At 37.2% G+C, this 25,758-nt stretch overlaps 1 protein-coding gene across 11 annotated transcripts in view; it reads left to right on the plus strand.

Moving 5' to 3' along the window:
• Positions 1 to 25,758, plus strand: part of Abi1 (abl interactor 1) — a 91,693-nt gene that overhangs the window by 50,488 nt on the left and 15,447 nt on the right. For 6 of the 11 annotated variants that reach the window (XM_051205727.1, XM_051205728.1, XM_051205720.1 and 3 more), the window contains exons 3-7: positions 10,193 to 10,369; positions 16,469 to 16,483; positions 17,175 to 17,275; positions 19,011 to 19,151; positions 23,825 to 23,925. In XM_051205727.1, coding sequence (XP_051061684.1) covers positions 10,193 to 10,369; positions 16,469 to 16,483; positions 17,175 to 17,275; positions 19,011 to 19,151; positions 23,825 to 23,925 — 535 coding nt within the window. The remainder of the gene's footprint in view (positions 1 to 10,192; positions 10,370 to 16,468; positions 16,484 to 17,174; positions 17,276 to 19,010; positions 19,152 to 23,824; positions 23,926 to 25,758) is intronic. The other 5 variants (XM_051205718.1, XM_051205721.1, XM_051205719.1 and 2 more) reach the window with 1 other exon arrangement.

The following is a 25,758-nucleotide window of genomic DNA, read 5'->3' on the forward strand; positions in this document are numbered from 1 at the left end:
ATTGACAGTAACTAGGGAATTATTGAGGCTTTTGTCTTTGAATATACCTCCTCCCAGGTACTCATCCTTAAGTGGTCTCTTAATTTAGCTTCATCAATAAATAATAACATAGAGGATCATTAACAGTTCACATGGGATCTTTTTAATCCCTGTTAAATCAGTTTCTTGTGTTCCCAGCAAGCTCTTTGCCAGTGTTTTTCATTCTTACTACCCAAACTCCAAATTTAAAGGATCAGAGATTTTATCCTTGTAAAGTAATAGATTAATTTAACATGATTTTATGTATTCTTTCGGAAGGAGACTCTAGGTCAAATATTGTGGTAAATAAGGGTCAGGATAAACAAATAGGCCGAATAGATGTTTATTCAGGGAGAAATAACTTACAACCTAGACAGATGAACACCAGGAAATTCAACCCGATCCTCTCCTGTCCGAGTCACGCCAGAAAGAGAGCGCCTCCCTGGCCCCCTCCGACCTCCTTCCTCAGGTCACCTCCGCCCATCGCTCCACCCCCCAATGGGCGTGGTCAGTGCTACAGAAGGACTACCTCACTACAATTCCCCTTTTAGTCTAAAGAAAAGATTTAGGCTTAATACAAAACTATATACAAAACAGTGAATAACAAGTGTGCTCTAAGAAAAGGAAAATCGAGAACAAAATGACCTACATATCTAGTCCTAGGGTGAGGGCATAATGGAGTTTACAATAGAGTTGTCCTAAGCTGGAAAACGTAAGTCTAGTACCTAATATATCTAACTAGGAAGAGAGAATAATAGTTGTGATAGTTTAATCTTCAACCTCATCAAGACCTGAGAAGGAAAATAACAATACTAGAGTAGACAGGAAATGCGGATGGACAACTTCCAAAACGGTGCAGCAAGGACAGAAACAGCAAGCCACCTGAACAGTCACCCTAGGTCTCACAGCGACGTTGGTACACCCAGATTTGGCTAAGGCCAAGAGAACTTGACAGACCACAACAACAGCAGGGAAATAGAATGGCTGTCTTACCCTGACTTGGCAAGGTCAAGCAGTCTTCTATATTTGTCTCCTGCAAGCACATAGGACTGCATGTCCAAATCAGTGGTCAAGGTGGGGGCAATTCTATGCCCAACAGGCCATTAGCTGAGGCGAGATTGAACTCCAGCAGGAGCAACAACAGTGTCCAACATATTTTCGGGAAAATGCACGGTGCTGTCAGGAGCAACAGTGTCTCATGTCAAAGGAGTACTAATATTAAAACATTTAAATGCCATGTTCTGCATGTCTATGAAGGATTGAAGATTAAGCATCTATATCTGACTAATCTCATAGGTACAGGAAATGTGAGTGAAGATAATCTATAATACTCGGGAACTTAGCTAAAAAGACTGATTAAAACTTTCCTGAGTAAAGCAGGAACAAATACTTAAACAATATAACTATTTACATATACCTACATGTAAATCCCTAAAATAGAGGTAGAGTATAAGTGTCAAGACAAGAGGTAGAACTATAAAGGGCAGCAAGATAAATATCCCAAATTGTATCAATATACAAAATGTCTTGAACACAAGAAAAGTATACATACATAGAATATGGTAAAAAATAATGTGCATAAATATTATAAGTGGAAACATTTAACACAATATAACAAAATATAAACTTAATTTTACATAGCTTACCACATAGGAATACATAACAATGTAAGCTGTAAAATACTATCTCATTCATACTCAAATTCTCAAGGAAATAGGCTAATCTACTTATATCCCATCTAAACCATACCTTTACCCACCATTCCCTATTCCTGTCTAAAAGATAAACCCGAGTGTAAGCATCACCCAATCCCAAATAACTAAAACCAACCCAAAGACGATGACTATTATCCCAAATTTCCAAGGGTAGGGAAAGGGGGCGTAGTCATATTAAGATTACTTCCTGCTGAAATGGGACGATGATTGCTCCAATGGATCCTGTAGGAAGAAAATTTTTAGCAACCAAATTTCTCAACAGAACTGGCTGTGACATATGTAGTTAGTCACTGTGTGGCAGAAAATTCTTGACTGTAGTTCTATTTGAAACTGGCCAGGGTGTAATAAAAAGGTGCACCATTACAGCTAGCTAGTCATGAGTTGTCTCGAGCAAAACAGTCTCAAACCGGTTTTAGGGTGATGTTTGTAGTTCCGATGCATCAGGTTGAGTCAAGTGGAAATGATGATGTGGGGCCCCATCTTCTTTCCGGAAAGTTCAAAGACTGCTGTTAGGAATCGTTATTATTCCTTGTGGAAAAGTTACACATCAATATTAAAGTAAAATTTTCAAGTTTTAAGGTATGCATTAGGGAAAGACAACAATAAGCATTAAAAGTATGTGAGAAAATTAGGATTTCAGAGAGAAAATTGCATAAGATATGAGTCCCCAGATTTTGTTTCTTCTGCCTTACACCAATTGGCTTCTTGATTTAAGGCAGAAACCATGAATTTAATCTTAACAACATGCTTGAATTTAGAGAAGGAAAGCCAAATCCAACTCCAAAGCCAGCATTGGTTTACAAAATTTGGGACTTCAGGAATACTAGATAATAGAGAGAAATAGATTTCTATATAGAAATAGTTTACTACAATTAAATATTTTTTTTTTTTTTTTTTTTTTTTTTTTTTTTTTACCATATATCAGATTCTGCTTCCTTAAGTGATTGTTTCTGAAGAGCTGTCTTCTCTTCTGTAGGCACCTACATGTTCAGTGTCTTTTGGCTGTTTGATGATAGGTTTTCTCTGTTTTCCTGTAAAAACAAGAACAGAACACTTCCCCTACCTTTGAGAGGCCTCCGCACACCTCATAGGACCTAGTTTGTTGGATGACTTGTCATTTCTCTTCATTAAGATGCTTCTCTTGTTCAACTCGGATCTTGATTAACTTAGATGGTATCCATAGTTTTTCTTCTCCTGTAGATACAAATGCAAAACCCCTACCCCAACGTAACACATATCCTGCTTTCCATTCTGAGGTCAGTACATCCTTGAAATACACTGGCTGATTTAGTTCAGAAGTTTTTTCTATTATCCAGTGTCTTTCTGCAGCTGTTTTTCCTTTTTCATCAGCATTAAGAAAGTTTAATGTTAATAAAGCATTATGTAATCTGTGTTTGGGTGTTTTGGTTCCTCCTGCCTGTTTATGGAGCATTTCTTTTAAAGTACGATTGGATCTCTCAACCACTGCTTGTCCTGTAGGATTGTGTGGTATACCAGTTATGTGCTTTATCTTGTAATACTCAAAAAACTGTTTCAATTTGCTGGAGACATATGCTGGAGCATTGTCAGTTTTTATTTGTGCAGGTATGCCCATAATGGCCATTACCTCTAAAAGGTGCGTTATAACAGAATCAGCCTTTTCAGAGCTCAGAGCAGTAGCCCACTGAAACCCTGAAAATGTATCTATAGTGTGATGTACATATTTTAATTTTCCAAATTCTGCAAAATGAAACACATCCATTTGCCATATTTCATTCCTATTTATACCTTTAGGGTTACTGCCTGGTGGTAAAGGAGTTTGGTTATAGAATGAGCAAGTAGGACATTTCCTTACTATTTCCTTGGCTTGTTCCCAAGTGATAGAAAAATCCTTTTTTAAACCTTTGCTGTTCACGTGGTGTTTCTTATGAAACTCTGAGGCTTCTAGCACACTTCCTATCAATAAACGATCAATTTCATCATTGCCTTGTGCTAGAGGACCTGGCAGACCCGTATGGGATCTGATGTGTGTTATATATATAGGATGAGTCCTCTTTCTGATAGTATCTTGTAACTGTATAAACAATGAAGTTAATTCTGTATTGTCAGGAATAAATTCTGCAGTCTCAATGTGTAAAACGACTCTCTCTGCGTATTGAGAGTCAGTAACTATATTGAGGGGTTCTTTAAAATCCATAAGTACCATGAGAATGGCATACAATTCTGCCTTTTGTACAGAATTGTAAGGGCTTTGAACCACTTTACTAATATTTCCTGATTTATATCCTGCCTTACCTGATTTATTTGCATCAGTGTAGAATGTATGAACTCCAGAAATAGGTGTTTTTCTTACAATGCGTGGAAGAATCCAAATCGTTTTCTTTATGAATTTGATTCTCTCAGTTTTGGGATAGTTGTTGCTAATTGTTCCCAAAAAGTTACTGCAAGCTCTCTGCCAATATTCGTTATCTTTCCATAAGGAAGAAATTTCCTCATTAGTTAAAGGTACTATAATTTCTGCTGGGTCCCTTCCTATTAGCTGACGAAGTCTTAATTTACCTTTTATAATCAAGTCAGAGATCTTTTCTATATATGTTTTCAGTTTTTTATTCTGTTTATGTGGTAGGAATATCCATTCTAATATGATATCTTCTCTCTGCATCAAAATCCCTGAAGGATATTCTCTAGATGGTAATATAACCAGAATACAGTCTAGGTTTGGATCCACACGGTCCACATGTGCTTCTAGTATCCTCTTTTCTACCCATTCTAATTCCTTCTCAGCTTCAGCTGATAGTATTCGTGGACTATTCAAGTCCTTATCTCCTTTTAGGGCCATTTTCAAGTTTTTCAAATCATGCCCTTCTACTCCAATTATGGTTTGCAGTTGAGAAATCTCTCCTAGTAATTTTTGAAGATCATTAAGAGTCTGGTAGCGATCTCTTCTGATCTGTACTTTTTGTGGTCTAATTTTCTGTAGACCTATTTTATATCCTAAGTAGTTGATAGACTCTCCTTTTTGTATTTTTTCAGGTGCAATTTGTAATCCCCAGCGAGGTAAAACTTCCTTTACTTTCTCAAACATTTTTTCTAATATTTCTCCTTTAGAGTCAGCTAACAATATATCATCCATGTAATGATAGATTATGGATTGTGGAAACTGTTTACGAATTATTTCTAACGGCTTTTGTACGAAATATTGGCACAGGGTGGGGCTATTTAGCATTCCCTGTGGCAAAACCTTCCATTGATATCTCTTCACCGGTTGAGAATTGTTATAATTAGGTACCGTGAAGGCAAATTTCTCTTTGTCTTGTTCTTGTAAAGGTATAGTGAAGAAGCAATCCTTTAAATCAATAACTATAATAGGCCATTCTTTGGGTATCAAAGAAGGCAAGGGCATTCCAGGCTGTAGAGAGCCCATTGGCTGGATAACTTTATTGATGGCTCTCAGGTCTGTAAGCATTCTCCATTTACCAGATTTCTTTTTGATCACAAATACAGGAGAATTCCAAGGGCTGGTTGATTCCTCAATATGTCCAGCATTTAGCTGTTCCTGAACCAGGCTTTCTAAAGCTTCTAACTTCTCAGAGGTCATAGGCCATTGTCCTACCCAGACAGGTTCCTCTGTTAGCCATTTTAAAGGTAGGGCTTTTGGTTCCTCTGTTTGTTCAGCATTTGTATTTTGTTTTTGTACTGCCTGGATATTTGGTCTCTGTCTTGTATAGTACTTAACAGTATTCTTTCCACAATCATGAGGTCGTCTATGGTTCCTATCTAATACAGGAGGAATGTTAATCTGTGTATTCCATTGCTGTAATAGATCACGACCCCATAAATTTATCACTACATCAGCCACATATGGTCTCAACCTCCCTCTCTGTCCTTCTGGTCCTATACAGTCAATCCATCTCGTGCTTTGTTTTACCTGAGCCAGGGTTCCAATCCCTAAGAATTGAACATTTACCTCATGCAGGGGCCATCTTTGAGGCCAAGATTTATTAGATATGATAGTTACATCAGCTCCAGTGTCCACCAGACCCTCAAACAGTCTATTATTCATCTTAACTATCAATCTAGGCCTATGACTATTTATAGCAGTTTGCCAAAATATACGTTTTTCATTTCCTTCTGTCATGTTTGATTCAACTTCCGTCACTAGTTCGTCATCCAGAGCAGTATGAGTTTTTATAATAGGCACAGAATTTTCTAATTGTCCTGTGGGAGATTGTCTTCCACTGTGACTGGGAATGTTCGAACCACCTGTGATGTGGGGGCCTTCGAGAGGCCCCCAAGGAGTTTCCCGATGGTAAAGGGTTTCCTTGCTTGTCTCTGGTCGATCTACACTCATTTGTCCAGTGTCTGCCTTTGCCACACCTTCTACATAACCCAGAAGGCTGAGGCCTTCTGTTTGATTCATTCCTGGGGGTGTTACTTCTAGGGAAGCTTTGCCTACAATTTCTTTTTAGATGTCCTATCTTACCACAGTTATAACATCTGACATTATGATATCTTTTCAAACCTTTGGGGATGGCTTCTCCTACCCAAGCTTCTAAGTCACCATAGTAAGGAACTCTGTTATCTTGATATCTTCTCTGACCTTTAGATATGGCTTCTCCTATCCATGCTTCAGTCTTATTGTCATTATACTCAATGTTGCCTGTATATAGGACCCATTCATCCAAGGGTGCTGATCGCATTTTTAAAGGCCAAAGCACCTGTTTGCATTGAGGATTCGCATTCGTATAAGCTAAAGATTCTATGAGTATTCGCCTAGCATCTATGTCTGCTATCTCTAATTGTACTGCCCTAGATAATCTTTCTAAAAAGATACTAAAACGTTCTCTAGGTCCTTGCTTTATCTTGGTATAAGGTTCTATCCTCTCTCCTAATTCATGAACCTTATCCCAAGCATTCAAAGCTGCTGTACTGCATAGAGACAAGATGTGTTCATCATAGGCAGCTTGGGTTTCTGGGTCAGCATAGAGACCCTCACCAAGAATTTTATCTTGGGGAGCTTTATACCCTTTCTTTAAGCCCTGAAGTTCAAGAGCTTTTGCTTCCTCTCTCCATAAAGCCCTCCATTCTATTTGAGAGGCGCTTTCAAGGACAGCTGATATTAATTGATCCCAATCCTTAGGGGTTACCTTGTTATTCCATGCCCATGATTCTACTAATTGCTTCACATAAGGTGAATGCATGCCATAAGAGACTACTGCTTCCTTTATACCTTTTAAATCTTTCATACGTATTGGTTCCCACTGATATGCAACGACACCTTTTGGATGTTTCTTCGTTGCTGGCTTTTCATGAATAGATACAGGGAAAGCTCCCCTGACCCTAAATGGTGTGGAAAATTTTAAATCTTTTTCATGCCCTATTACCTGTAGTTCTTCTTCTGATGTATCAGACTGAAGGTCTTCTAAAGCCTGAAATCTATTCACCATTGTTTCTTTGAGTGTCTGAACTTCTTGAATCAAATAACTTTCTAGAGACTTCATTGTATCAGTCAGTTTCTTACTTTCTCCAACTACAAATGATTCCATGTTTTTAATCTTATCATCCTTAGATATTATCTGAATGGCGTGTAAACTGCCTTCCAGAAACAATGTTCTATCTGCTAGCTTGTCATTATCCTCAGACATGGAAGAGATTCTGTCATCTAGTCTTTCTATCTGATGTTCCAGTTTTTTAAACTTATTAGTAGCTTCCTCCGACCAGGAGTGGGCTGTTTCTGCTAGTTTGTTAATGCATTGCATTGTTTCTGTTCTGGTTATTGAAGTATCTGACATTAAACAAATTATACCTTTCAGCTCGCCAACGCCATCTTCAATATTCTGAATCTTTCTTTCTATATTTTCTATGCTTTGAATTCTATCATTTTCAATGTTTCGAATCTTAGTCTCTATGCTTTGAATTCCATCATTTTCAATGTTTTGAATCCTTGTCTCTATGCTTTGAATTCTATCATTTTCAATGTTTCGAATCTTTGTCTCTATGCTTTGAATTCTATCATTTTCAATGTTTCGAATCTTTGTTACTAAGTCTCCCATAGTTTGTACAAGTTCCTTATTGTTTGCTGTAATCTCAAACCATTTCTTTAAGAATATCATGTTAATGATGAAACCCATTGCTATTACAAAATAAAAGTATATATTGGTCCAGTCATAAGTTTCTTCTGCTAAAATCCCTTCTACATATGAAGTAAAATAATTCCTAAAGTTCTGCATAGTAAAATTATCTGCCATAGTTATAGAACAATTTATCTCAGATTTTATATCAGCTTAAATTGCAAAAGATGTTACAATTACCTTAGGTGTAATTCTGCTGTCCTGGAACTTTGATGCTTTTAGTTGTATATCTCCGCTTGTGGTAGCTACGCCTGGAGGTGTGTCATCAAATAGCGCCTAGCCGCCCAGGCTCGTCTGATCCCGGTTCCTGTAAAAAGTTCTTAACAAACTATGGCAAGCAGAATTTTGTTAAAGGGGACTTTTGGAGTTACTTGTAACACAAGACGAAACGCGTGCAAGCCGGGCGGGTGCCGCCGGGCGGGTGCCGCCGGGTGGGTGCCGCCGGGCGGGTGCCGCCGGGCGGGTGCCGCCGAGAGGCTCTGCGCGAATGCAAAGTCCCGTGCGGAAATGGGCAAAAAATGTTAAGCGGTAAGTGCCTTCTCAGGTCTGCTTTAGCGGCAAAGATCTCCTTTGCAGTAAGGAAGAGGCAAATGTCCCAAAGCTGTGGTGAGTCCACCTGGTTAAACCCTGCCCGTTGGGGAAGGTGGGGGAGGGGGGGCGGCTTCTGCCGCCTGGGGGGCAAAACCCAGGTAAATCCCGCTTCTGACACCAGATATTGTGGTAAATAAGGGTCAGGATAAACAAATAGGCCGAATAGATGTTTATTCAGGGAGAAATAACTTACAACCTAGACAGATGAACACCAGGAAATTCAACCCGATCCTCTCCTGTCCGAGTCACGCCAGAAAGAGAGCGCCTCCCTGGCCCCCTCCGACCTCCTTCCTCAGGTCACCTCCGCCCATCGCTCCACCCCCCAATGGGCGTGGTCAGTGCTACAGAAGGACTACCTCACTACAGTCAAAGAACACAATACTCATGGTTCCAACAAGAAGAAACAGTGTATTGGGCTGGATGGATCTCTGTTTGTTCCTGCCTGGTCTAAAAAGAGTTTCAGAACATCCAGAGCTTCATAGAGTGTCTCTGTTTCAAGAAGGAAATAAAGAACCAGCATCCAGTATTTGTTAGAATTGTTCCATGAAGGGACTGCAAAGACCAGGATGTCTCCATACAAAACTGGACCCCCTACACACAATATGAAGGCATACTTTAGGGAGCTAGATATTTTAGAATGGGCGGTGAGCCTTCCTTATCTTTATTCATTTATGTTTACATTATCTTATATCTAATAGTTACTCATGATCATGCCACTTGGTTTAAATTTGTTATTGTTTTCTCATTATAAAAAGAAAGTTTTAAACTCATGAATACTTATATATTTATATGAAGATACTGAATTGTGGGCCAGTTGTGCTGGCTCATACCTTTAATCCCAACACTCAGGAGGCAGAGGTAGAGGCAGGCGGATCTCTGTGAATTTGAGGCTAATCTGGTCTGCATAGCAAGCTACAGGCTCAGCAGGGCTACATACAAACTAAAGACAGTGTCTCAAATAAAAAGTCATCATTTCCTTTTCAATGGTAGGAATCAAACCCAGAGCCTTGTCTATATTGGCAACCACTGAGCTCTTCCCAGACTACTATCCAGTTTGTGAATTTTGATGACTAAATGAAAGTGTGTTTTTATTTGCTGAGGTGGAACTCAGGAACTAGTACATGATGGCAAGTGATTTATAACCTCAGCTCCTCCAGAAATGTTTTATTTTAAAAGCAGTTTCATAGGCTCCTACTAGGCAGACTGAACCAGATAGGTTTGTAAGAGGCTTGCTGATAACTATAACCTTTGTTCTTACAGTTTTTTTTCCCCTTTCATGTTGTCTGCCATGTGCAGTTCTTTCTGTCTTCAATAATTTCTGTATTTGCCTCTTTTAAAGCCTGCCAATCTGTAAAGCCTTTAAGTGAAGCCTTTTCAACTTTCTTGCTCTGCACATACTTACAGTAATTCAAATAATCTACATGTGTCACTACAGTGCTTACATCATTGCACTGTATTCACTGATTTTTTTTTTTTTGTTGTTGTTAAAGTAAAAATGACCAGGCAGATATCCTCTCTTCCTTCCACACATTCTAGGTTTCTAGGAGACAGTTTTCCTCCAACAGTTGCTTTAGAAAATCTATTAAGTATTTCCTGATTTGAGCCTTAAGGAAATTAATTTACCCAATTTTGAAAGAATACATACTTAATAGGAAATAAGTACAAGAGACAGTCCCATTGTCCAATACATATGGACAGCATATGCATTATCTACTATATCAATAATATTTTCTTGCTCTATTTAAATTTAAAATATAGACTGTGGATATTCATAAAGAAAAAGTGGCTCGAAGAGAGATTGGTATTTTGACAACAAATAAGAATACGTCAAGAACTCACAAAATAATAGCACCTGCAAATATGGAGCGCCCTGTCAGGTATATTCGGAAACCTATCGACTACACAGTTCTGGATGATGTGGGCCATGGAGTTAAGGTAAGCATTTTGTATTACATAAGTGTGTTATTTTGAATTTTCAATAAATATTTGGGATGGTAATTGTGATAGGATTTTCTTATTTGGTAGATTCCCTTTAGCTAGCATTTAGTATTATAATTTTTATAGAGTATTTCTTTTAAAGATATGTGTATGAATGTTTTTCCTGTATATGTGTATGTGTACTACATGCATGTCTGGTGCCTTTAGGGGTCAGATGAGGCATTGGATCCTCTAGATCCCCTGGAAATGAATTACGGTTAGCTGTGAGCCACCATGTGGATGCTAGGAAGTGAAACTGGTTCCTCTGCAACAAGTGCTCTTAACTGCTGAGCCATCTCTACAGCTCTCTAGAAAATTAATGAGTTGCTTGTGTGACTAAGCTTGGAGTAGAATTTTATCCACAGAATAGGCGCTATTCAGAAAAACTTAAAAACTTGACAAAGTTGGCCTGCTAAGATGGCTTAGCAGGTATGGCACTTACACCAAACATTTTGAACTGAGTTCTATTCTTAGACCCTTCATGGTAGAAGGAGAAAACAGACTCCCAGAAGTTTTCCCTTGCTTTCTTCCACACATAATGCTGTGTTACTTGTACCACAAACAACAACAAAAATCTAAACACAACTTGAAAAAACCATTCTTTAAATCATAGATTATGATTGGTTTATAAAATAAATTGTAAATAATTTGGCCTTTTATTCTTAAATGTTTGTGTACCTATGTGGTTTTCTACCCACTAAAATAAGAAAAGCAAATATTAAAAACAATTTTTTAAAAAAGTGCTTATTATGCTAAGATGTATATTATCTCCAATTTTTACTAATCATTTTTAAGTATATATTTTTAAAATACAATCACATTACTTTGGTAACTATATGTTTTAGACCAAGACTTAGAAGGGTTGGGTGGCCAGTGAGAACAGTATATTTTAGAAACTGGCATGTGTTTGCCTAGCATCAACACAACCCTGGATTTGATCCCCTGTAGCACAGTGGTGGTACAGTATTACAGTCTTCAGCACTTGCCTAGTGAGGCAGGAGCAGTAGAAATTAGAAGCTCGAGATCACCCTTGCTCACATAGTGAGTTTGAGGTTAGTCTGATATGTAAAACCGGTATGAAGCTGATAGATGTCATATTTATCTGTATATACAAACTATCCATATACACAATTACTTTTCCTCTGGTCTCATTACTGCTTTAATTTCATGGTTTTATGATTTCTGTAAGAGTTTTTATAATTATAGAGTTATGTGTAATTTGGAAATAATACCAGAGTTGGGTATGGCAGATGCATCTTTGAGTTCAAGGCTAGCCTGCTCTAGTGAGTGAGTTTCAGGGACCCAAGGTTATGTGGGGAGGCCCTGTCTTAGAAGAAATAATACTATAAGTAGGAGGAAGAAGGAACAGGACAACCACAACCTTAAAGGTCAGTCTGGTATGCACAGTGCGTTTCGGGTCAAATGGGCCATACAGTGAGACTGTTTCAAACAAATAAAAACCCCGACCAACCAAACCAGTCCCCTTGATGCTCAAAAATTTCCCAAGAAATTTGGGCATTCATTAATGATAAAAGTATATGCAGTCTGAAATTATGAGGCAGAAAGAATTAAATTTATTTTAAAATGAGCACTCTAAGTGTAGACAAACCCTGCTAGCTTCTGTAATAATAATAATAATATTAACAACAATGAAAATAATAAAATTGGAAGAGAATTATGAACCAAAGACAAATAATAATATTTCTTTTCCAAATTTTCTTTTTTTAAATTAATTGTCTTCATACAATGTATTTTGATCATAATTTTTCCCCTGACCTCAAATCTTCCAGATACAGTTTGATTTCTTAATGAGTTAAGTTTATGCTCTCTGTTAAAGAAAATGACATCTGATATTGTTTGTTTACTTTTTTTTTTTTTAAAGACAGAGTGTCTTTAGTTAGCTTTGGAGCCTGTCCTGGAACTCGCTCTGCAGACCAGGCTGGCCTCAAACTCACAGAGATTGCCTGCCTCTGCCTCCTGAGTGCTGGCATTAAAGGTGTGTACCACCATCTGCCGGCTCCTGGTACTGTTTCTTGATGCTTTTTGTCATTTAACTTCCTGCTTGGATATTTTTAAAAATATATAAGTACCATATCTAAATAGATTAATATTCTTCTTGTAACTACTACATTTTATATCCAAGGTTTTCATACTCTGAAGATTAATATTCCACCTTATTTGTGATACAAATTTTAGTGTTTTGGAATTTTTGTATGCTATACTTGGGCTTCTCTTAAATAGACTATACACATATAAATAGCTTTTAATGTATTTATTACATTTCATACTGAAAAGTATATGGTACCTATAATTTTATTATGACTTTAACAACTAAAGTAAGTCTGGCTAGTTTTGGGAAACATAGTAAGACACCGATAGGAGAAACCCAGCATGCAGAACCTCCCAGAGTATACACATGAGAACAATAGAAGACGATGATTTTGTAAGCATGCACTGCATTTCCAAGTGAACATGGGGAAGGAAGGCTTGAATACTTAGTAGAGAAATTTAGAATTATTTTTGGTAAACATGACAATGAACAGATTTCTAAATTAGTTTGTAACTTATAGAGGAATGTCTATAGTTTATATTTAGTGTCTGTGTGAAGATCAAGGAAGCAAAACAAAGCCATTTTATTGATTATAATTAATTGGTGTTTTCTAAGGTAATGTCTCTAAGGTTGTTAACTGTGGTTTCTGGCCAGTTTTGGAGTTGAGTTTTAGTTTTCTTTGTAGGAATTCAGAACACCAGGGCTGTCATTCAGCTTTAATAGTCTCTCAATTTTTGTTCTTTTTAAATTTCAGATTTATTTTTGTCTATTGTTTTGCCTTTGTGTGTGTGTGTGTGTGTGTGTGTGTGTGTGTATGTATGTATACCATATGTGTGTGCCACACATATGTATCATTGTGTGTGTACTGTGTGTACCACATGCATATGTGTATGTGTTTGGTCCCTCTGGAGATCAGAAGAGGACAGAGATAAAGTCAGTTGTGAACCACTATGAATGTATGTGATGGGAACTGAACTATAGGGCTTCTACAAGGGCAACAAGAGCTCTTAATGGCTGAACTATCTCTAGCCTACTGCTTCTGATTTTACTATTATTATTACTACTACTACTACTTTTGTTTTTTTGAGACAGGGTTTCTCTGTATTGCTTTGGAGCCTGTCCTGGAACTATCTCTGTAGACCAGGCTGGCCTTGAATTCACAGAGATCCACCGGCCTCTGCCTCCTGAGTGCTGGGATTAAAGGCGTGAGCCACCAACTCATCCTGAACATGCCTGATCTCGTTTTATGTTATTATTTTTAACAGTATAGACACTAACCTTTTTTAACATCTATGTAGAGGTGTGGCTTTTAAACACCTTCAGTTTTATTAAGATGAATGAGAGCGAATCAGTTACTTCAAAGAAGAATTGATCTCATTGTCATTTAACAATTACTTCTAGAAAAATACAGTGTACTCAAAGAAAATTCTATTGCTTTTAACTTCATATTCCAGATAAATCATGAAATTATTCATTCATAAATTTAAATGTTTGCAGAAAGAGGGATCTTAAGGAAATACAAGTCTTATTTTGTTTAAGTTTGGTTTGAGAACATTTAAGTATTGTCAGTTACAAGCAGTTGTATTTTGAGCTTTAAGAGTCAGAGATTAAGTTTATGACATTCCTCATTTGGAACACATTCACATATATAAACTTTAATAGAGGAAGCTGAGCTTGAACAAAGGTTGAAAGTAAGTTGTTTAGTTGCATTTCCCATTTAATTTTATTGTTCCATCATTTTGAAACAGATTACATATAAATGCTGAGCTTTTTTGTTTTTGTCTTTACTCTTTAAGTTGAAAGGAATGAAGATGTGATAGTGTACTTAGAATATGTTTTTGCACAATTTTATATAATGAGACATGCTACACACACACAATTCAGTGTACTAGTATATCTTATCAAGAATCTTAATTAAATGTGTTATTTCACATCTAGGTATGTGATGTGATGATTAGATAGGGTTCCAGACTATGTTCCCAGGTGACAGTGAGAAATACCATTTTAAACAATGAGGAATACCAAAGTTCTAGCACAGTTGATATAAATAGGAATATATATATATAAAATCTTCCATAAGATTATATTAATATTGCCTTTAAGGCCATCTGTAAAATGGTAGATACTTGTGAGATAGAAATTGAAATCTCAAAACTTCATAGACAAACTATAGAAACAGGATTTTTTTCTGAATGGCGTGGTGTAAGGTTTGGCACAATAGAGTAGTGTACATTGTTTCAGGTGTGTTAGCTGGTCATCTCTCATAGAAGTAACCTTTATGATCAAAGTATCTTTAATTTAGAATTTTGACTGAACCATTCAATAACAATAGCAACATATAGCTTCCTAGTAGTGTGGATTTGCTCAAGACTTATGTAGTCTAGAAATGAGTTTCCAGACTATTCTTCAGTTAGGTTTTGGGCAAGCTACTAGTAGATAATTTCATTTCTGAATTCTTGTTTGTAAGTATTGTTTTTATTCTTTGTCAGTTTTATACATACACATATATTATCTTATTCATAACACACCACCCATATTTTTGTTTTTGTTTCTGAGGTAGGGTTTCTTGTATCCCAAACTGGCCTCAAACTTGCTGTGTAGCTGCACCAACCTCCCAAATTCTGGGTTTTCAGAAGTATACCACCATACCTGGGCTATGTGATGCTGAGAGTGAACCAACCCAGTGTTGCTGGTGCTGCATGAAACTGCCAACCGAGCTACATATCCAGGCTTTATAGTCAGGACTTCATGATTTCATTTTTAAACACTGACGTGTGCTACACCACATCCTTTTCTGGATTTGAAAACAACTTGTGAGTTTTTATATTTATTTTATTTTGAGACAGAGTCTTACTATGTAGCTCTGTTTGGTTTGGAACTTACTCCATAGACCAGGCTGGCTTTGAATGCAGAGATACATCTGTCTCTGCTTCCCAAGAGCTGGGATTAAAGACACCATACCCACCTCCACATCAAGCCCTCTTCAAGTGCAGTATGTGCTCTTAATATCTGAGCAATGTTTAAACATATGTTCATTACTTATCTACTTTATATTTTTTGTGGTATTAAGGATTTAATTTAGATACTTCCATATATTAAACTACTTTTGAGCTAGCTATGCCCATCTTTAAACTGTGATTTCAAATTTTAGTGTTTAAGGTTTATATTTTTATAGCACTATAACACCACTCAATTAATGACTTGGGCATTCGTTATCCAGTAAAGTCTATATACTGATAATTAAAAGTAGATTTATACCTTCTGTATCATTGTAGTTTATTTAAGTCAAATTAAAAACATTTTTATTTTCAATTATATGGGTGTATAGGGGTGCGTGTGCATATGAGTGCCGTGCCTGTGGAGGCCAGGCGAGGGTATTTGACCCCTTCTTACTGGAATTACAGGCAGACATGCAATGCTTCATGTGGGTACTGCATACTGTCACCTGCAGAAGTCATTACATACTTTTAACCGCTGAGATGCTGTTCCAGCTCCTGTCATCTGTAATTCAGTTGGATTAGATGCATGGGTTAAATGCTGACCTAAGAAATTTTGAGGCCTGCTTGAAATTGACTTAGTTAGTAGTTTCCTTAGAAAGTTACTTCTTTTTAAAAGTACATGTAAGTTAGATCTGATGACAGAAGGCTGCCATTCCAGCTAGCTGGAAGGCTGAAGCAAGAGAATCATAAACTCAAGTTTTGCTTGGGTCACAAAGTCAGTTCATGGCCAGTCTGGAAAACTTGGTGGCTGGATGTAGCTCACTGGAAGAGTGTTCTTCTAACATGTGCATCCCTGAGTTCAATTCCCCGTGCTGCTGGAAAATAAGTGTAACAAACATTTATTTCCCTTGTTCCTATAGATACTTTTGCAGTATATTTTAAATATGGCTGGATAAACCTTGTTAGCATAAATTCAGTAGTGTAAATGTCAACCTGTCCTGTCAGATACAACTTACCTAGAATTAATTTCTACTTTTTCCCCTCTTTTTTGTTTTTGCCAACATAAAGTGGCTAAAAGCCAAGGTAAGACAATTACTTATCATTTGATCCACAGTACTTCCTCTATGTTGACAGAGGCTGCAGAGCCACTAAAATGTGAAAACTTATGTTTGTCTGCTTTTTCTGTAGGATTTACATAGATTAAATATGCTCAAATTTAGTCAAATCAGCATTTAGCTTGGCTGTGTTAATATATCCAAGATATATTGACGTTTGCACTTTAGGAACATTAATCTTGCTAACAGTTACTGCTTTGCTCATATTTTTACAGTTGCTTTGCTTCCATTGAGTTAGGTTTCCCAGACTTCATATATACTTTTGTTGCTGAATTACTAGGATAAATATTATATTTGAGATGGGTATTTTAGCGGATTTATAGCTTTATGGTTTACATTTATGCACATATAAGTGTTTATTTAAGCATTTTAATAATTCTGATTCTTAAATACAGATAAGATTGATATCAGTGAATATGTCTAACAAAATATAATATCTAGTAGTCTCACCTGTATTTGCATAAATTGATATAGATAGCCCAAAATGATAGAAGAACTGAATGCAGGTGGCTTTTGAACTTTTAAAATGTAATACCAAACTGTATTAGTACTGTCTGGGAATCCTTACTTCACATTTTGATATTAAGGAAAAGACATCATGTTAAAACATCAAGAGAACAAGTTGATACAAAAATAAAATCTTCCTTTCCACATTTTAGCACGGAAATAACCAGCCTGCAAGAACTGGCACATTGTCGAGAACAAATCCTCCCACGCAGAAACCACCAAGCCCTCCTGTGTCAGGCCGAGGGACTTTGGGGTATGAATTCAAATGCATTCTACAAAGAATTCCTGAGACCTAAGTGCATGTTTCCTTGTTTTGTGTTTTCTTTTGTGGTACTACCCTTTATATTCATTTATTTTGTGAGTGTGTGTATGTGTACATGTGTGGGAGGTCAGAAAGCAGCTTGTGAGGTCCTCTGGGTGTCAGCTTGGCAGGGTACTGGCACCTTCTGAACCATCTTGCTAGCTCAGACTGATGTTGATTCTTCCTTACCTAAACAGAATCCAAAATGAATCTGCCTTCTTTACAACCTGTGGGGGGTGGGATGGGGGTGGGGGAATAAGGGGAGAGAGGACAACCTCAGGTTTTACCCTCAGGAAAGTTGTCCACCTCCTTAAAGATAGGATAGGATCTCTTACCAGCCTGAAAGCTCACCAATGAGGCTAGATTGGGTAGATAGTAAGTTAGCTAGATTGTCTGTCTTTACCATCTTAGCTTTGGGATTATGGGTGCTGCCATGCCAGATATTAATAATCTGTTGTATATGTGTAAATGAGTATCATATTTTGTTTGTGCATTTAAAAAAATATAAATCTGCTTTGCTTGTTATTGTCAATGGATTGTCCAGAGTTTCTTACAGTGCCTTCACATGTATTTGTGGCATTTTTTTCCCCCTCCTGGGACAGGGATTCTCTGTGTAGTCTTGGCTGTCCTGAACTCTGTAGACCAGGCTCACAGAGATCCTCCTGCCTTTGTCTCCTGAGTGCTGGAATTAAAGGCGTGCATCATTTATGGCATTTTGAGTAAGTGGTGTGCTTTGTGTGGTTTGCCTTAGTCTCCATCTTCTGCTTCTTCTGGTCCATGCCTTACACTCTACTCAAGTGGCTCAGTGCATCAGCTAGTCACAGGCCCCTTTGAACCACAGTAGTAGCTTTTGGGAAAGCTGGGAAAAATAGTGGTAACTTCTGGTCCCCTGTTGGTGGTACTAATTGTATCAATATTTTCTAAGATGTTTATGAAGGATTAGTTACTTAGAAAATACTGTATTAGATTTCTTGCTTTTGTGGAGGGGATCAGTTAGTAGCCAACTTTCTTTTTTATGGTTGTTCTTTTTTCTTTTTTCTTTTTCTCTTCTGCAGAAAGGCTTATGAGTGACTAAGCTGGGTATAATGTATTTTAATAATATAAGTTATTAAGCATTAAAAAGAGTGTAACCATTATTTTTAGTGATGTTAGAACTTTAAATGACCATTTCAAATAATTTTCCCAAGAAAGAGCAACACATTTTAATTTTTTATGTTAAAACAGCAAAATTTGTATGTCACAATTAAAGTTTTTGTTTAAATTACTATTAATTTTTTTTTTGTTTGTCATTAGAGAGTGTGTATATGTGTAGCTCATGCCATACACTTTAGATGTCAGAGGACAACGTTGTAGAGTGTGTATGTGTGTCCCCATGTGCAGGCGCCCCCATGTGTAAATTGATGGGTTTTAAGGATTGAACAAAGGTCTCTAGGCTTGGTTGACAAGTATCTTCCCATGTGCACACACCCTTCCCCATGTGTAAATCAGTGAGTTCTAGGGATTGAACTAATGACTCTAGGCTTGGGAGACAAGCACCTTTATTGTCTGAGCCATCTTGCCAGCTTTAACATTTTTAAAATTAAAATTGGCAAAAAATTGTTATAGATAATTCAGATATTATTACAGATTTGGGAGGGTTGTTATTTTGTCTCTCTCATTCATTATCCATTTTTCCATTCTCTTTTAGACGGAATACCCCTTACAAAACGCTAGAACCTGTTAAGCCTCCAACAGTTCCTAATGACTACATGACTAGTCCTGCAAGGCTTGGAAGCCAGCATAGTCCAGGCAGAACAGCTTCTTTAAATCAGAGACCAAGGACACATAGGTAAGCCTTCTGTGTGAACTTTTGAACTTGGAATGTATGCTGCTGACTGGTGTGTGATGAAGTTTAAAGATACAGCATACAAAATGATGTACTGCTTTAAAGCTAATAGTGATTGTGAAGGTGAGGGCATTCTTCATGTTTCTGATCTTATCAAATTCAGTTTTTCTTTTGAGATTGTTTTCATTTATGCATATTATTAGTAGGATATATTTCCTCTTTTTGACAGATGTATTGGGATTAAAAATAAAGAGTGCTTTTAGAAGCTAAAGGTGTAGTTAAGTTGGCATAGTGTTTGTCTAACATACAGGAAGTTCTGGATTTGATCCTGTGTTGCACAAACACTGAAGTAGGAATTGTAGAATTGCTTTAAGGGTACATATGTTTCTAGGTGTGACACAAAGCTGAGTATTGAGTTACTGCCTTGAATGAATTGAAAATTTCATATTTAAGCTAGTTTGTTCTATCACTGAATTTTTATACATTTTATTACAATGCAATAATCTAATTATAAATTGATCATATTGGAGAATATAATAATCTTTTACCCAGGCACCATAAATCTTTGCCTTGTTGAGTTTGTGGGCATACTGAGCAAACAATATTGCTTTCAAAACACAGTATGAGCCAGGTACTGTGGTGTGCATTTGGAATTCAGTAGCTGGAGGATCCTTTGAGATCAGAAGTTTGAAACTAGCCTAGGCAACATATTGAGGGGCAGGTGTGCTAGACAGTAATTAGTGTCAGCTAGAAGGACAAACTCTTGGCTCTTTGTTCGGTTGTTGCTGTGTCAGGCTCATTGACTTACTCCTTGTTCTATTGCTGTGAAGAGATGCCTTGACAATGGGAACTCTTGTAAAGGAAAGCATTTAATTGAGGCTTGCTCAAAGTTTTAGAGGTTTAGTTCATTATCATCATGGCAGGAAGCATGGCAACACGCAGGCAGACGTGCTGGAGAAGGATCTGAAAGTTCTGTATTCCGATCCATAGGAAGAAAGAGATACTGGGTTTGGCATGGGCTTTGGAAACCTCAGAGTCTACTCCCAGTGACAGACACACTCCAGTAGGTTACTCCTACTCCAACAAAGCCCTTTTAACCCTTTTCAAGTAGTGCTACTCCCTGATGACTAAGCAATCAAATATGTGGGCCTTTGGGCCCATTCTTATTCAAACCACCACACTCATTTTTCAGAAAATTCCTTATCACTACCCTATTGCTGTTAAATAAGGATCAGGATAAACAAATAGGCCGAATAGATGTTTATTCAGGGAGAAATAACTTACAACCTAGGCAGATGAACACCAGGAAATTCCACCAGATGCTCTCCTGTCTGAGTCCCGCCAGCAAGAGAGTGTTCCCCGGCTCTTCCTCAGACCTCCTTCCACTGGTCACTTCTGCCCATGGCTCCACCCCCCCCAATGGGTGTGGTCAGTGCCACAGAAGGACTATCTCACTACAATTCCCCTTTTAGTCTAAAGAAAAGATTTAGGCTTAATACAAAACTATATATAAAACAGTGAATAACAAGTGTTATTATTAAAAGGAAAATCGAGAACAAAATGACCTACATATCTAGTCCTAGGGTGAAGGCATAATGGAGTTTACAATAGAGTTGTCCTAAGCTAGAAAGCGTAAGTCTAGTACCTAATATATCTAACTAGGAAGAGAGAATAATTGTTGTGATAGTTTAATCTTCAACTTCATCAAGACCTGAGAAGGAAAATAACGATACTAGTGTAGACAGGAAGTGCGGATGGGCAACTTCCAAAAGGTGCAGCAAGGACAGAAACAGCAAGCTACCTGGACAGTCACCCTAGTTCTCACAGCAACGTTGGTACACCCAGTATTGGCCAAGGCCAAGAAAACTTGACAAACCACAACAACAGCAGGGAGGTAGAATGGCTGTCTTACCCTGACTTGGCAAGGTCCAGCAGCCTTCTATATTTGTCTCCTGCAAGCACATAGGACTGCATGTCCAAATCAGTGGTCAAGGTGGGGGCAGTTCTTTGCCCAAGAGGCCATTAGCTGAGGCGAGAATGAACTCCAGCAGGAACAACAACAGTGTCCAACATATTTTCGGGAAAGTGCACGGTGCTGTCAGGAGCAACAGTGTCTCATGTCAATGGAGTACTAATATTAAAACATTTAAATGCCATGTTCTGCATGTCTATGATTGAAGATTAAGCATCTATATCTGACTAATCTCATAGGTACAGGAAACATGAGTGAAGATAACCTGTATCTTCAGGAACTTAGCTAAAAAACTGATTAAAACTTCCCTGAGTAAGGCAGGAACAAATACTTAAACAATGTAACTATATACATATACATACATATAAATCCCTAAAATAGAGGTAGAAATGTTAAGACAAGAGGTAGAACTATAAAGGGCAACATGATAAATATCCCAAATTGTATCAATATATAAAATATTTTGAATACAAGAAAAGTATACATACATAGAATATAGTAAAAATAATGTGCATAAAACATCATAATTGGAAAGATTTCACACAATATAACAAAATATAAACTTAATTTTACATAGCTTACCATATATAATATATAACAATGTAAGCTGTAAAATACTATCTCACTCTTACTCAAATTCACAAGAAAATAGGCTAATCTACCTATATCCCATCTAAACCATACCTTTCCCAACAATTCCCTATTCCTGTCTAAAAGATAAACCCGAGTGTAAGCATCACCTTCCATACCCAACCCTAAATAACTAAAACCAATCCAAAGAAGATGACTATTATTCCAAAATTCCAAGGGTAGGGAAAGGGGGCGTTGTTATCTTAAGGTTACTTCCTGCTGAAATGGGACGATGATTGCTCCAATGGATCCTGTAGGAAGAAAACTTTTAGCAACCAAATTTCTCAACAGAACTGGCTGTGACATATGTAGCTAGTCACTGTGTGGCAGAAAATGCTTGACTGTAGTTCAATTTGAAACTCTGGCCAGGGTGTAATAAGAAGGTGCACCATTACAGCTAGCTAGTCATGAGTTGTCTCGAGCAAAACAGTCTCAAACCAGTTTTAGGGTGATGTTTGTAGTTCAGATGCATCAGGTTGAGTCAAGTGGAAACGATGATGTGGGGCCCCATCTTCTTTCCGGAGAGTTCGGAATCATTATTCCTTGTGGAAAAGTTACACATCAATATTAAAGTAAAATTTTCAAGTTTTAAGGTATGCATTAGAGAAAGACAATAAGCATTAAAACATATGTGAGAAAATTAGGATTTCAGAGAGAAAATTGCGTATAAGAAATGAGTCCCCAGATTTTGTTTTCTTCTGCCTTATACCAATTGGCTTTTTGATTTAAGGCAGAAACCATGAATTTAATGTTAACAACATGCTTGAATTTAGAGAAGGAAAGCCAACTCCAACTCCAAAGCCAGCATTGGTTTACATGAATTGGGACTTCAGGAATACTAGATAGTAGAGAGAAAAAGATTGCTGTATAGAAATAGTTTACTACAATTAAATATTTTTTTACCATATATCAGATTCTGCTTCATTAAGTGATTGTTTCTGAAGAGCTGTCTTCTCTTCTGTAGGTACCTACATGTTCAGTGTCTTTTGGCTGTTTGATGATAGGTTTTCTGTTTTCCTGTAAGAACAAGAACAGAACACTTCCCCTACCTTTGGAATTTTTCTTAAATTTGCTTTTATATATTATATTATGTTATGTTATGTTATGCTTTGTTTTGTTTTGTTTTGTTTGCTTGCTTCTGAGAAAGGTGTCACTATGTAGCCCTTGCTGGCCTGGAACTTGCTTTGTAGACCAGGCCTCAAACTCATAGAGATCCTCCTGCCTTTGCCTTCCCAGTACTGGGTCTAAAGGTGTGCATTCATTTGCCCAGCCCTACTTGTTTGTGTTTTGGAAACATGGCTTTCCTGTATAGTTCAGACTGACTTAGAAGTTGTAATACTTGTTCATCAGCCTCCTGGATGCAAGTTATTATAGGTGTGTACCACCATGCCTGTTTCACTTTCCTATGGGTAGAGAATTTAATACTGGTTTTCATTTCCAGTGTCCTGTACATTTTTTTTTTTTTTTTTTTTTTTTTTTTTTTTTTGTATCTGTCACACTGATTTTTGAGTTTGTGTTCTTATGTTCTGCTATTGAGTTTTGTTCACTGTTCTTTTCTGAGGAAGAAGGGAGATAAGAGCCTCACTATGTACTCACTCCAGGTGCCTTCAGACCTAGAGCCTCTAGCTGTAGCTAATGATGAAAGCTGTGTGTGCTACCACAACAGGCTCTTTATTGTTAACCACATCAGGGTTTAAATAGACACTTGCAACTCATTGTACTGTGAGGTTTTAATACTCATACATTTCTTAAAGATTATTATTACATTATTAAGACAAGGTCTCATTACGTAGCCCTGACTGACCTTGAACTCACAAAGACTGACCTTGAACTCACAAAGATTCAGCTGCTTCTGCCTTCAAAGTGCTGGGATTAAAGGGCAGGTAGTGTTTTGAGTACTGTTACATTTGGTTTCAGGATTTTAGAAGAACAGTGAAACACTAGAACAGTTTTAAGTATTAGGGTAAAGGTTTATAACCAAATTGAAATGAATGTTTAATATCCCCAGTTTATGATCAACTTTTCTTAAGTCAGTTTTTAGAAACGATTTTTCAAATGCTTCTCTTCTTTGTAGTGGAAGTAGTGGAGGAAGCGGAAGTCGAGAAAACAGCGGGAGCAGTAGTATTGGCATTCCTATCGCTGTGCCTACGCCTTCACCTCCGACTGCTGGCCCAGGTATGCTGGCTAGTACTATCAGGGGTGGTATGTGACATTTGTTACCTTCATAAGTGAAGCTAAAATAATTGATTCATATTGGATAAAAAGTAATTATTGAATTGTGGCTATAGCTATAATAAAGGCTAATAACAAGTATATTTTTTAGATTATTTTTCGCAAAGTTATTGGGGTTTTATCAGCTATATGTATATCATACAGAGAAATGGTTAGGTCAGTTTTTAGCCATTTTGCTTTTAGTTATACTTGTCTTTGTAAATAGTTAAGATTGATGCTTATTATTTCAAAAGCAAATCAGTACTGTATACTTCATTTAGAAGGTAGAAGGTCAGTATTGCTAAACTAGTGTATTTGTGACTTTCCTATTTATATATGGTATTCAATGCCTATTTCAGTGAAATGCAGTGACTATAAGATGAGATTTAAAAATAGGAAAACTTACTTTACCTTGTTAGGAAGTTTATAAATTTAAGGTATTCTGGGAGAACATTCACTTAACTCTTTGGAATTTAGTCAGTGAAATGCAGACTCTTTTGAGATAGGTTATTTCTGTGTTCAGGCTGTCCAGAAAGGAAGATTTTATAGTATTAAAACACATACGTTTGAAAGATAAAGTACAATGAAAAAAACATTAGAGGAAAATAGTCTTAGCTTCTCAAATACGTTGTTGGAGAATGATCTGGTTATAAACACAGGCTCATTTTGTGGTCACTGCATTTACAAACTCCAATTTTATCTAGTAGAATTCTTACTCATTTGAACGTTTTTTGCACATAGATGTTTCTTTTTCTGTTTGTCTTCTTTCCAGTATGTTGTATTTCCCTGCCATTTTGGAATGCTTAATTTTGTTTTCTTACATTCTGGCTGAAATCATAAACTGTTTTCTTGGAAAACATTTCTGTCTTGATTCCCTCTGGGCCCCTGCTTTTCTCCCACTCGGCAGTGCGGAGGGTGAGGCTGCACAGGCATTGTGGAGCTGTTAGATGACACTGTGTATATTTGCAATAAGCTCCTGTAGCCAAAAGATTTCCAGTTGTTACAGTTACTAGATTGTAGATGATAATGTTAAAAGTTAAAGAATTAAATCTAATTGATACCAGTCTTCTGGTGAAAGACTTTCAAACTTAACATTGCTCTTTTCTGCAATACAAAATGGTCCTGTGTATGGTTTATAACCAAATTAATGGGGTTTTTGTTATTTATTTAGATGAGGGAAAACTAGAAGATAATGTTCTAAATTATTTTAAATCAACAAACAATGTCACTAATGTCCTTTCAGTGCATGAGACATATTTGGAACTCTGTCTTGTCTTCGGGCAATCAGAGACCTGGGGCAAAGTTGGAGACAGGAAGTGAAACATGGAAAAGAAAATACAGGGGTTGTCCTGATACTATCTTTTGGATCATAACCTGAAAAATTTTGATGCAGCCTAGGTTTTAAGAGATAGCTGAGGATGATATGAAATAATTTTCTTAATAGAATTTATTCAAATTGTTTTCTTGTTGGGAAGGACTAGATTGAGTTATGAAGAATTCTGTATGCTATAGTTGGTTTTTTATTTACTCTTTGCTCTTTCACTCTTTTGGGGGCCCGCCACCCAGCTCCCAAATAAATTACAGAGACTTATTCTTACTTACGAATGCCCAGCCTTAACTTGGCTTGATTCTAGCTAGCTTTTCTAACTTAAATTAACTCGTTTCTCTTCTACCTTTTACCTCTGGACATTTTACTTTCCTCTATTCTATTTATCTTTGTTCTTATTTTGTAGCTTGCTGTGTGGTTGACCCCTGGCACCCTCTCTCCTTCTCTCAGTCCCCCATTATTCTTTCTCC

This window comes from Phodopus roborovskii, unplaced genomic scaffold, assembly GCF_943737965.1.
Source record: "Phodopus roborovskii unplaced genomic scaffold, PHOROB, whole genome shotgun sequence".
Classification (NCBI taxonomy): domain Eukaryota; kingdom Metazoa; phylum Chordata; class Mammalia; order Rodentia; family Cricetidae; genus Phodopus; species Phodopus roborovskii.